The 14,015-nt window shown below is 30.8% G+C and overlaps 1 protein-coding gene across 1 annotated transcript; it reads left to right on the top strand.

Annotated features, from left to right (window-relative positions):
• The first annotated feature begins 11,775 nt into the window (after positions 1–11,775).
• On the top strand, positions 11,776–13,110 carry LOC123222361 (cinnamoyl-CoA reductase-like SNL6). The gene is made up of 4 exons (XM_044645082.1): positions 11,776–11,963; positions 12,066–12,223; positions 12,321–12,512; positions 12,599–13,110. The coding sequence occupies exons 1-4, from the start codon at positions 11,825–11,827 to the stop codon at positions 13,028–13,030; spliced, it is 921 nt and encodes a 306-aa protein (XP_044501017.1). The 5' UTR covers positions 11,776–11,824; the 3' UTR covers positions 13,031–13,110.
• The last annotated feature ends 905 nt before the right edge of the window (positions 13,111–14,015 follow it).

Here is a 14,015-nt window from a genome sequence, read left to right on the forward strand (position 1 = left end):
CAAGATATTTACATAAATTTTAACTCAAAATTTAATTTTATCTGTTAAATTAAGTTCGTATATTATATAAAAGGGGCATTTTGATAGTTGATAATATATTAGAGTGTTAAATGAAATGTTAGAAAAATATGAGGTATTTTGATATTAAACAATGTATTAAGGGTTTAAATAAAATATTAGAGAAATATAAGAAAATCTTGATAAAATATAAAACAATTTCGAAACAAGTAATATATGAAGGTGTTAAATGAAATGTTAAATAAATATATAAGATATCTCTCTTTTTCATTGATATAATTGTTGAATATATAATTTACTCTTATTTTATTTTGGAGATAAAAATTAGTAATTGTTACAATTGGAATATTACCAAGGACAAAAAAAATTTGAATTTTGAGAAAGATTTAAATAAATTTAGGATTTGATATGGAGTAAAATTTCGTATGATATATCACTCATTAATGAGATAGTGTAATTAAAATATTATCAGATAAAACAAATTTGGATTTTGAGAGAATTTAAATAAATTAAGAATATTGATGATTCTTAAATATATTATTTACTCTTATTTTATTTTAGAGATAAGGACTAGTGATTGTTACGATTGGAATAATACTAAGGATAAGGGAAATTTGAATTTTGGGATAGATTTAATTAAATTTAATATATTGATACGAAGTAAAATTTGGTATGATATATTACTCATTAATAGGATAGTTTATTTTGAATATTACTGGAATAGACAAAATTTGATTTTGAGAAAATCAAAATAAATTAAGAATATTGATATGGAGCAACTTTTGGCATAGTATAATTTGAATAACAAAAATCGATGAATAACAAAAAATTGAAATTCATAGAACGTTTACAAAGTTTGTATCTGAAATTTGTAAATTACATATTGAAAAACTTAAGAATGACAACAATAAAAAAATAGACCTAAAATTTGAAAACTATATATCGAAAAACTCTTGGATGAGAAAAATTGAAAAATAGATCTCATATTTGAAAGCTATACGTGAAAAAACCTTAAAACAAAGAAAACAAATATAAAATTCGAAAATTGCACGTCGAAAAACCTTAGATTATGAAAAATGATCAATTTACCCCTTTAACAAATTTTAGCTCTCCCACAGATCCTACAATTTCAAAAACTCACATTCCCCCCTCCCACGAGTTCTCATGGGTTACACTGTTTAAAAAATAAAAAATTTTCCCCTTCCTTACGGCTCCCCCAGGGTTAATAAGCAACCTGGGGGATTTTATCCACCTTGGGGGATCCCAAGCCCCCCTTGAGGTTGCACACCAAACAAATTAATCCATTTTTCCCGATCAAAGTTATCATTTCAACCTCTCATTTCAACAACTGAATCTACACTCATTATAACACAATAACCCTCAACAAATTCAATCAAAACAAGTATAAATTGACACACAAAATCCATTGTTTAAAACCAAAAACCCTAAACTAATAATACCCAAAATCTTTATCAAATCAGTAAAATCTAAACACTAAAATACTTTAAACAAGATAAGAGACGATGTACTTACCTTCATTGCCATTTTTATCATTAAAAACCACAAAAAATGTCAGAGACAATCCAAAGAAATCGAGCAGCCGCTGAACCCGTAGTAACCCATGGGAGCCTTGGGGGAAAATGGTTAGGGATATGAAACTCTTTTTGTTTATATATGAGGGCATTTTCATCATTTCAAATTAATGAGGCATTTTTGTGTAATGTTAAAATTTTGGAATAATTTTTTTGAAACCCTAATGTTTAGGGCAATTAATTTAATTTCCCTTTATTTAATTTATTCTTATTTAATATGTTTTATATATAGTTATTATAATGACTTAAAATGTTTTTTATTAATGAAATAAAAAGTAATAACACAATTTATATTTTCCTATTTAAATTATTTGGATTTTTCATGTTTATATAATGTCTTGTCTGTCTGAATTGTTAAAACTAATATAGTATGTCAATTCTCAACTGAATTCAAATTCCAAAAATAAGAAAACAAAATTCAAAAAAAAAAAAAGCAAAATAATTTGTATTGAAGAAGTGATTGAAATCCTTTGATTGGTAATGTCATAATGTTTACAAACTTTTCTAACAAAAATTTGTAAATTCTATAGTTATAGTATCAACTGTGCAACAATGCATAAAAACTTTACAAAATCCTTATATACAATGGTTTTAGCTTGTCAAAAAAGTGTAACCTCCTATTAGCAACGTTTTCAACTAAAAGTCTTCAACCTATACACCCAAAATCTGTATCAAATATGCTTAAATATAACACCCCTTTCCAGATATATCCCTACATAGAATATTATTTTAAGAGAAGTGTATAACTGGACTACTTAATTTTAAAACCTTATAATTAATGCATGATCATAAATATTCAAGTATGCAAAAAGGTGTAAAGGGAATAAATATTGAAATACATCATTTAATAAAAATCATAAATGTACAAAATGTCTAAAAATTCAATTTGAAGTTATTATACATAAATAAATCTCACAATGTATCTAAAATGTTCAAAATACATAAAAGGAAATAAAGTTTAAAAATGATAGTTATGCCCCTTGCTCTCACGCAGCTGCTCACTAGACCATTGGCTCTCTTGCATGCCCCGTTACTCACCTCTATCTGCAAAACAACAAAAAAAAACATGTGAATGAAAACACTCAGTAAATTGATGATCTCTCAACACTTGAAATACTCATAAAACTGATAATCTTGATGTTCCATTTGCGAATCTAAATATGGTCATAGTTAGGCACTTTCGTGCCTTGAAATGGGTCATCCATAAAGGGTACTCAAGTATGAGCTAAAATCAACATATTTGATGCCCTTGTGAAAGCATAAGATACCTTGCATGTCACTATCTGTTGTGCCTTACGCACCTATCATATGACCTATTGGGTTAGCTAACTAGGATACCCTAATCACACAGGAAAAAAATCAAGTAACAATTTTTTTCTTTATCATATAAGCTAATTGAAACCATTGTTTAAACCATCCTAAGATGACCTATACCGTGGGTACATATATTATACATTTCGCTAACCACATGACAAAAGATCTAAAAAGCCACAATTTTTACCATGCACACATGAACTAAACTGAGTGGCCATGTGCCTTAGCACCAAGTGAATGATGCATCTAATGGGTATTCAACCTTATCACTTTCACATATATTGTCACTTATGCACACAACTAGTGGCAATCTAAATATGAACAATTTTTCTTAACTTTTTTTATTTTTGACCTGGATCTAACTTGGTAGAGGTCTTGTTTCATCTTCTACATAGTTGGACACTCTTATAGTTTTGTCTAGCTTGTCTTTCTTACTAAAATCTTTTATTTTTTCCTCTTTCTTTTTCTTCCCTTTTATTATGCTTGAATTAGGGGTAAAATGGTCTTTTTAACTTACTATACAAGTGTGTGCCTAAGGTGCACCCTTGGGTGCTTTTTTTAAACCTAGCATCCGCTTTTGAAAAGTCACACATGGTGTGTGTCTTATACCACATGGTCGTATATGACTTTCCTCATAATGAACACACAAAAAATTGTAGAACTTTTGTATTTTAAATCAAGGACACAAGAGCGTGTATGTAATCCTGGCCACGGTTCATAAACCAACGGTTTTAGTTCGAAATCGTCGGTTCACGATTTGAAAAATTAAGGACCCTGAAGTGAAACCGTAATAGGACGGTTTGTTCATGGTTCAGAACTGACGGTTCTGGTTCATGACCCCGGTTCGGAACCGACGATTTTGGTTTGAAGCCGACATTAAACCGTCAATTCTAATATATAATCTTGATTTAATTTTTAAATTATTAATTACAATAATTGAAAATTAAAAGAAAGACTTGGATTTAATTTTTCAATTAAGCTTCCTACGTATCTTCTTAATGTTTAGAAGAATTAAAGCCTATGTAGTTCTTTTACCTTTGCATAATAAAAAAAAAATTATATGATTAATTATGAAAGATAATAAATAAAATTAATTATAGGAATAAATTCTATAATTAATTATGAATTGTATAATAAAAAATAAAGAAAGAATTTAATTAAATTTGAGAAAATTTGATTGAAAGATTGAGAGAATATTAAAAATTGAAAGAATGAGAATGAGAGTAAATGAGAGAGTTTGAAGGATTTAGTGTGGAAGAGTTGAGAGATTGAATGAATATATATAAGAAAATTTTTTATAAAAAATTTGAAAAAAAGAGGGGGTGAAATGAAATTTATAAAAAATTTAAATCTTTTGCACGGGACCAACCCCCTACAAAAGATTTTGAAATATGCAAGGGACTTAGTCCCCTGTATATTTGTAGGGAACCAGCGGTTCCCTACATGCAGGGAACCGTTGGTTCCTTTTTTTTAATTTAAAAAATAAAAAAATTCAAAAAAAATAAAATAAAATTACCGGTTCAGAAACCCTAAATCACCAGTTTATAAACCAGGTGTGAACCGGTGGTTTACGGTTTCAAATTATATAAACCGGAATCGAACCGTCAAAATTCAGTTTCAGTTCCGGTTCAATCCGATTCTAGTTCTTTCGATTTTATACGGGGCTGGTTCACGGGCTAAACCGGCCTGTGGCCAGGTCTACGTGTATGAGACCATACACAGTCGTTTATCTTAATCTAGAGTCGCAATGTTTATGATCTTTGCACCTCATCACATAACATTCTTAATCATATTAACATACACAAGATGAATTATCACATGCATAAACACTTTTAACCTACTATATTAATTTCAATCTCTTATTTTTAAGAAATCCCCTAATTCATTAGTCACACAACATTTATTTACACATGTTTACAAGATCATCAGAACAATCAGAGTATGAGAACATACATATTAACATGCCTTAACAACTAATGTCATTTTATTTTATTATCTACATTTAATAGATCATTTTCATCTATATATATATATATACATATACTTTGAGATAGTTAGAGGATGGCCAAGTATTTCTTATTCATGCATGAAAATAGATTTATCATAACAAACAATCATCAAATAATTCTAATTTCAGGGGATAATCAACTAAAAAGCCATCCTACTTGATTTTTAAAACAAGTTATAGTTTTTATGTGGCGACTATGTTTCTGGTGAATCAACGACTCCTTCTTGATGACTAAAAGTCTTTTCTCTCACTGTTCTCTCCTTTGAGTGCGGTTGGGTGTGAAAATAATGAAAGAAATTAGGTTAAACACGCTTTTATTTATGCATCCTGGACGCACCACACAGACATGTATGGACTTTACATGAGTGTGTGTCGTGTTGTATAACTAAGGCAACGCCCGATCTTATTGTGATCCTAATCTTATTTGAGAAATTTAAACTTGTTGGTGATACATGACCGTGTATCACTCTAGAGAACATCAATTAACTCAATATCGTTCTAGAAAATAACAATTACCTATGAGTGTTACATTAAATCTACAATTGATATTGCTAAAATCTATACCACTAGCATGTACAAAAGCTCCAATAGCAACACAACCGAACTCAACAACACAAAAACACATTCAACTAAGCATACTTTACTCTTAACATGAACAAACTTGCAACTACCAAAAAAAAAAAAAAACCCATTCAACAGTACAAAACACTCCATCATTAACACATTATACTTCATAAACACACCTCTACTATCATCAATAGAATTTGCAACTATAACACAAACACACTCAACAACTTAAACACTTTACCATGCACCTGCAACAGACATACATAATAACATAATCACACACTCCATTATCAGAATCAACGTTATCTACAATTGCAACATAAACATAAACTCCATCCAAATATTTTGGCACTTTGTGTCATAACTCCATCGATGGTGTCATTCTATATAATTATTATCAAATGATGTATATCAATATCTCAAACACTTAGTGAAAGCATGTGACATCTCAGATGTTAAATATATATATAGTGCATCCAATACACTTGTTGGTTAGGCTTCGGGTTAAAGATACCCTATCACAAGAAGAGTAAGACCCTGGGACTCTCCTAATCTTGCACAAACATCCTAGATACTAAAACGCCCTGTGTTAGCGCATAATAATCATACAGGTATCGAGTCACATAGAAAGTGACATAGATTAGGCCTAATGCTTTCAAAATTATACTACATATAGCTCAATGGCTAGACCACATTGTACATAACTCAATGACCAAAATAAGTAATTACACCATTTTCAGTTTTCAATTCAGAATTGCTCTTATTAGGGTTTGTGTTACCATCCATATAATAGATTATCCCCAAAATACCATTCGTGTCATCATACACACAATCAAACATACTCAAAATATTATTCTTCTCATACATACAATTGGTGGCTAGACCACACTACAAATAGCTCGACAACCAAAATAAATAAATATATCATTTTTAGCTTTTGATTTGGAATTGCTTTGGTTAGGGTTTGTGTCATCATCCACATAGTTAGACACCCCTAAAATATCGTTCATGTCATCACACATATAGTTAGGCACACTTAAAATGCTATTCTTCTCATATTATCTTCGTTAGGGCCATAATTATATTAACCCCCTTATTTTCCTTTCTTAGAGGTAAAATAGTTATTTTACATCCATGTGTAAACATGGTTAATTCCATATACATTCGCTCTCAAATTACAAAATACACACAGATGTGTACCCTGAATGATCACACATGGGCATGCAACAAACTTACATAGGCATGAGAACTTAAGGTAGCACATAATCGTGTGTTCTATACCACATAAACATATGTCTAACCCTAAATCCACAAGCTCATTCACTCATCACACACAAGGATTATTTGCACCTAAATATACATGATCATTTCTAAGGCATAACATAAGCATGTGGCGTCATTTTTATTGAATTTTGTTTTCTCTTACATTTGAAATGTTTATCTACCACACCAAAGTTTAAGTACTCAATTCTCTGCCATTCCATTAGATACCAAACGTAACTACTTCTCCATCATAATTTACACTTATAATAGTATATGAATCCCCCCAAAGAGGGTAATTAAAAGCATCATCATCAATAGTTGGAACTCAATAATTATATTTCCATTACTTCTTATACATGTACCAACAACATTATTCAGTCACTACCTTATTCAAATAAAAACTAATCATTGTACTATGCCAATATAGAAATTAAAATTATCATCTAATCCACGCAACATTACACTAATCACCACATGCTCAAAGATTTCTTACACATATCATCAATGACAGAAAATAGGCCATTAACATATTAATCCACATACATGTTATGTAATACCCTCAAGTATGTTCTAGGGGTATTTACGTCTTTTGATTGTATTTTGAGATATTTTCAATTTTAAATATATATATATATATATATATATATATATATATATATATTCACATGTATGTGTGTGTTTATATATATATATATATAAAGAATTATAAAAAAAAAGATAAAGATAAAGAGATAAATATGTATATAAAGAGAGAAAGACAAAAAAAGGAAACTTTAAGCCTTTTTCCATCATCTTCTCCTGTCCATTCTAGTAGCCAACCTTCTTCATGTTGTTTTCTTTTGTTTTGTGAAAAAAAAGGAAGGAATTGAAAGGGTTTTGAAAGATAAAATAAGAAGAGAAAAAAAGGAAACACTTTGGAAGTCTTGGTAACCAAAAGATCTCCTTCCTTTCCCTTTACCTATGTTTATATATATTTGACGCATGTTATATGAATATGTTAGTGTGCTTTGGTGTTGATTTAAGGTGGTTTTGGTGATAAAGGAAGCAAGACAAAGAGGAGAGAGCCAACTTGGAAAGATTGGCTTGAAACAAGGTAAGAGGTGTTATCATTGGTATGTTTCATGTTTTATGCTTTTGGTTCCTTGGTTCTATGTTATAAATGATGATTTTGAAGTTGAGAAATATTGTTTTGCCATTTGAAGTATCTATGTGTGTTAATTTGTTCATGACAGAGAGTTGGATGATATTTACCGTTTTACCATTGACTTCGTCCTACGTTTTGACTATTTTATCAGATGAATCATTAGTGCTATTATAGCTTGTTGGAAAGCTCTTTGACTCCTTTTTTCAACTATATATAACTTGTATAAATTAGAAGCCATTTGGACTATTAAATTATATGAACAAAAAGACTATCTTACCAAATAAACAGTAAATACAGTTTTTGCTATTGATTTCGTCCCACGTTTTGACTACCGTATCTAATGAATCATGAGTACTATTATATCTTGTTGGAAAGCTTTGTGAATCCTCTTTTCAATGATATATAGCTTGTATGAATTAGAGATCGTTTAGACTATTAATTGTATGAACAAAAAGACTGTCCTATTAAATGAATAGTCCCGTAAACAGTATTTCATAGTTTTTGGAAAGAAAGAAAGAAAGAAAAGGAGGAGAAAAAGGAAAGGAAGAAAGAAAGGAAAGGAAAGGAAAGAAATGAAAGAAAAGGAAAAGAAAGAAAAGCAAGAAAAGGAATTTGGGGCTCAAGATTCAGGGATCGTCTAAGGAGTATGGTCTAGTGAGTTATAAATAGTTTTAGATGGAAGCAAGATTAGTAAAATACAATGCATGCATGCATGCTATGAACTATGAGGGGGCACTTTACACTACACCGCCCACAGTGGGGTATGTCTGTAGTAGGACATGTCTATAATAGGACATAGACCTACAGTAGGGTTCGCTCGTAGTAAAACACAATTCAGATTCAACAATGGTGTAGTGAGAGAAAAGAAGAGAGCTCGAGCTTAGAAAAGTATCAAATCCCTATAGTCAGCTTCTAGAAAGTATCAAATAGATACCAGATGGGACAAAATATGACCCAAATAGTAAAGAATGAACTAGATTATCCCCTCGATTTCTTATGGAGGTTATGATGTGAGGTTGAGTCCCAAGAGTGAGTTAGAATAGGAAAAAAGATAGTTTACTTTATTCTTTCCCTTTACTGAGTGTTCTTATCTCTTACTTCCTTTTCTTTTATGATTGTAGGTACGAGTGATCGAGGTAGCTGCGAAATAGGGTCAGGTCAGCGAAGATTGACCTAAGCTAGGGCTAGTTACCTATGGATTTTGTTACATACATATAATACTATTGATTTTTGGTCTTATTCAGATAGTTGTATAGTTGTATCTAGGGACATGTATATGATTACTCCATGATCTTAGATATTTTAGATGAGTTTTCATATGAGATATATACATCTTTTGTTCGCTTCCAGAGTTTCAGTTTTCTTAGAATAATTTCTAAACACTTTTAGTGATGTATTCATTTTAAAGTATTTAAAAAAAATAGATGCTCCAGATATTAATTTGTAATATTTCTCCTTCGGTGGATAGTACTTCTGGGGAAGGATGTTACATGCTATTATTGAAATCATAAAATCAAGTTATTGCACTTACAAAACAATTCCATAAAGTTTATCGTCTTTACAGAAACTCAAAACCAAAATGAAAAGTCACCGTACTTACCTCACTTCCGACATTTGCAAGGTCTTCTCATGGTTTAAATGAATTTCCCTTAATCACTTGGTCTTTCTTGGCTCTTCAAAATCTCTCCAATACTCTCTCAAATCCCTCTGACTGTTGAAATTTCAAGATACTAATGCAAATAAGCCAAATAGATTGCCAAGCCTCTTTTATTATTTATTTTTTTACCAGCAATGCATGACACTTGAATGTGTAATCTATTGCCCAATAATGACAGTTTCCGAAATCATCGCAAAACTAATCCTTATCTACAATAGAAATTATTGAACAAACATAGGCGTTTACCTCTTTATACATGGGCGTGTATTTCTTTTAGACTTAGCCATTTTCACATACCATAGAAAATGATAATTTTATCCTTGCCAACACATACATAGGCGTGTGAACTCCCTCACACAATCGTGCACACCCAAAATCACATATACACAATTAAACAAACATAATTATGAGACAAAAGATGAAAATAACCTTAGACATACTATAGGTGTTACGCCCCCTTTCCCTAAAACATAATTTCCTAATCTTTATCTCTCTACACTTTCTACAATCCCAAACTCTCTTAATAAATTTTTAATTAAGTATAACAACTTAGTTTCCATCTATTTTACAATTTTGTGTTTCTTTAATAATTTTTTTTTCCATTTGAATAATTTGATAATGAAAAGCTTAATATGTTTTAAATGAAAAACATGCTCAAATAATTAAGACAAATTTATTTTTGTAAGCTCAAATGAAAAAGAATGAGTTTAGTACAAATATTGCAAAAGAAGTTTTGCAGCAATAAGTAAGAGTGAAATCAAACATTTCATTCACATACATCATTATAAAGATGGTATGGTTTGAAAAATTCAAGTGAACTAGTAGATAAAGTAAAAACGAAAAGCGATATTGTCCTCTTTTGATTTATCTACTACTCCACTTCTTAAACCATAGCCTATTTGTAATGATATATGAGAATGAAAGGTTTGATTTTACTTTTGTTTTTATAAGGTCTTTTTTATTGTGTTTAGATTGCATCCATTTATTCTCATTTGAGACTACAAAAATGAATTTATCTCAATTATTTTAAACACTTTTTTTGTTTAGAATATATTCAATTTTTTCATTATTAAAGTATTCAAAATAAAAAAATAATTAACAAAATTTTAAAAACAAAATGAAAACTAAGTTATTAGATATAATTAAAATTTGATTGAGAGAGTTTGAGGATAAGAGATTTAAAAAAGTTTGGAGTTATAAAAAAAGTGAGGTTCTTTGAATAAAATTTTAAAATTTCCTTTAATTAGCAAACAAACATAAGTAATAGAAATACACAAATGATTTTATATTATTTGAAAATAAATAAAAAATGTAATTTAGAGGATCAACTCACCATTTTCAAAGTATTGTATTTGAAAATAAATATAAGTTAGTAAAATTTAATAATTTATTTTTTAAAAAATTGTTTTATTATAAAAAAATTAGATCAATCTATCACAACTCCGCAGGTTAATGTAAAAGAAATTTATTTATTAAATTAATTTTTAAAATTTAATAAAAATTATTTTATTTGAAAATGTAAAAGAAATTAATATTTCGTAAATAAAATTAAATGTTAAGTTTTGAAGAACAAAATTAAATTCCCATAACAAAACTAAAATCATCTCAAAAATTGAGCATTAAGGTTTGACCGAAGAATTTGGAATTTCAGTCTCCCAAATTTATCTTTTTTGGATAAAACTGAAATCGTACTTAATTTAAATATTGACTGTAGTGTTGCATTCGTGGCCTGCTGATACGGTGGAATATAACACCGACATCTCCTCTTAGTTTTCTTCACAGTGTAATATAAACGACCACTTGTCTAAATCTAAGAAAGAACACGGAAAATCAAAACCTTAAAAATGATTGTGCATGATGCATTGATTCTTCTTGACTCCTCCACAGAACACTTAAATGGCTTCTTCTAGAACAATACTCCAATATGGCAAGCGCCTTCAAGACAGATTTCTTTCCAAAACTGATGAAGAGTCTTGATTTCTGGGTTGGTGTAAGCGCACATTGGTTTGAAAACCAAACCAAAAACACGGAATATTTGATGTCACCCATCTCCCTTTGACACTTGTATAAATAACCACCAAACTCTTAGTGATATCCACTGTCACCGGTACACCACTTGTTTTCATTTCTGTACAAATACATATACACAAACTCTTCAATCTAGCTAGCTACCGCAAACTACTATTGCGTACTTTTGAGTTGTCTTGTCTAGCTACCTGGCTTGTTTTCTTTAAGTTTCAGAGGTTAAAAAGTTTGGTATAATGGCACCTGCAGCTTATGATTTTCATTATACACCGAACACAGTGTGTGTAATGGAAGCCTCCGGCCACCTCGGCTCCACCCTGGTTCAGCGGCTTCTCCAAAGAGGTTACACCGTCCACGTTGTTATTCAAAACAATGGTTAGCTTATACATGTGTATATTTATGATTATAAAGTTTTCTTTCATCCTGTTTTGAGTATTTTGTGTCATTATATATTATATGTTGTGTGTGTTTGTATAGGCCATTTGAAATTGAATAAACTTTGTGGCGATTATAACAAGAAGCTGAAGATTTTTAAAGCGGACCCGTTTGATTATCACAGCATTGTTGAAGCGTTGAGAGGTTGTTCTGGTTTGTTTTACACGTTTGAGGCTCCACAAGATCAAACCACATATGATGTGTGTTCCTTAATTTTAGTCACTGTTATTATTGCTTGTTGAAATTGGGTTTTGTTTTGAATTAATTGACACATATTCTTCATGATTTTTGATGTAGGAATTTACTGCTGAAGAGGAAGTGAGAGCGGCTCACAATGTGCTAGAAGCCTGCGCACAAACAGAAAAAATCGACAAAGTTGTATTCACATCTTCAGCAACTGCTGTTTTCTGGAGAGACGACCACAATTCAACTTCATCATATTTCGATGAAAGACATTGGAGTGATATTAACTTTTGTCGAAAATATAAGGTACCATTCCCTCAACCCCAATCAATTCTCTCATAAATATTATGAGACCAATTAAGGTTAATTTTCTCATGATGTGTTTCACACAGTTGTGGTACGGCCTGGCAAAGACACTGGCGGAGAAGACAGCTTGGGCGTTGGCGATGGATAGGGGGTTGAATATGGTGAGTATCAATGGAGGATTGTTGATGACTCCGGATTTGTCAATAAGGAATCAGTATTTGAAAGGAGCATTAGAGATGTACGAAGATGGAATATTCGTGACAGCCGATATAGATTTCTTGGTTGACTCCCACATATGTGTTTTCGAAGATGCTTCATCTTATGGGCGATATTTATGCTTTAACAGCGTTCTTAATAAGCCTGAAGACGCCTTCAAGTTCGCTTCCATGATAACACATTGCGCGCCTTCGTTACCTCCGAGCAGCAATGAGCAAGAGACGAGGATCATTCAACCGAAAATAAGCAGCAAGAAATTGAACAAGTTGATGTTGGAGTCCGGGAGTCGATCACAGAGATGATGAATTGAAACGTATAACATATGATTGTGTTAAATGGTTGGATAGATGGATTATATTTGAATTTGGTAATAAAATATTGCATGGACCCAATTCTTGGTCACTGCAAAATTGTTGGGTAAATTCAATTACTAGCCTCCCAAGCCTATCCAGGGATATTCTTACTCGGCCAAAAATCTTATTCCCACCCAAAGTTCCTTGTACTCTCAAATTGATATCCATTAATTATTGAAAATTCAAACACTTATCCATAAGCGGTTAAAATTAACAAAATCAGCTAAGTTTTAAAGATAAAATCGTTATTTAACTAATAATATATTAAAAATGCTAAAACATTAACCATTTTCCTTTAGGTTTAAAAAATTAATAATTTTTCTTATGATTAAACTTTAAAATGTTATATTTTCTCCCCCTAGGGTTTTCTTCATTTTCTCTCTCTCTTTTCCATAACCTTCCTTAGTCATCTTCTCTCTCTCCCCTTTTCAAGCGTTGATAAGTGAACAAAGAACATTCTCGTCACTTAATGAGGAACGTCCTCGTCATTGGACGAAGTAGAATCATTTTCGTCCAAAAACGAAGGCGTCTTCATCTTTGGAGGAAAACAATTTGTCTTCCTTTAGTGGAGAAAAAGGGAGGGAGAGAGAAGTCGCCTAATGACGACATTGGAAAAAGGGAGAGAGAAAAAGAAGGGAACTTTAGGTGAGAAAATGTAACATTTCAAAGTTTAATCTCGAGGAAAACTTGTTAGTTTTCTAAATTTAGGGAGAAAATAAATAATGTTAACTAATTCCATTAATTTTAATAGCTTACAAATTAGTATTTGGATTTTCAATAGTTAACAAGTATTAATTTGAAAACACAATAAACTTTGGGTGGGAATAAGTCATCTGGCTTCTTACTCCTATCCTCTTCTATTTTATCTGATTATAGTTACATCATTGTGGCAAGTTAAATTATGTGAAGGGGCAATTCACAATAATAATATCTA

The sequence above is a fragment of the Mangifera indica genome, chromosome 8 (genome assembly GCF_011075055.1).
Source record: "Mangifera indica cultivar Alphonso chromosome 8, CATAS_Mindica_2.1, whole genome shotgun sequence".
NCBI lineage: Eukaryota > Viridiplantae > Streptophyta > Magnoliopsida > Sapindales > Anacardiaceae > Mangifera > Mangifera indica.

Excerpts from the sequence above, each read along its gene's own strand:
- LOC123222361 (XM_044645082.1), top strand. The coding sequence starts at position 11,825 with ATGGCACCTGCAGCTTATGATTTTCATTATACACCGAACACAGTGTGT. Across the intron at positions 11,964-12,065 it reads CGTTGTTATTCAAAACAATG|GCCATTTGAAATTGAATAAA; the intron begins GTTAGCTTATAC and ends GTGTTTGTATAG. Across the intron at positions 12,513-12,598 it reads ACTTTTGTCGAAAATATAAG|TTGTGGTACGGCCTGGCAAA; the intron begins GTACCATTCCCT and ends TGTTTCACACAG.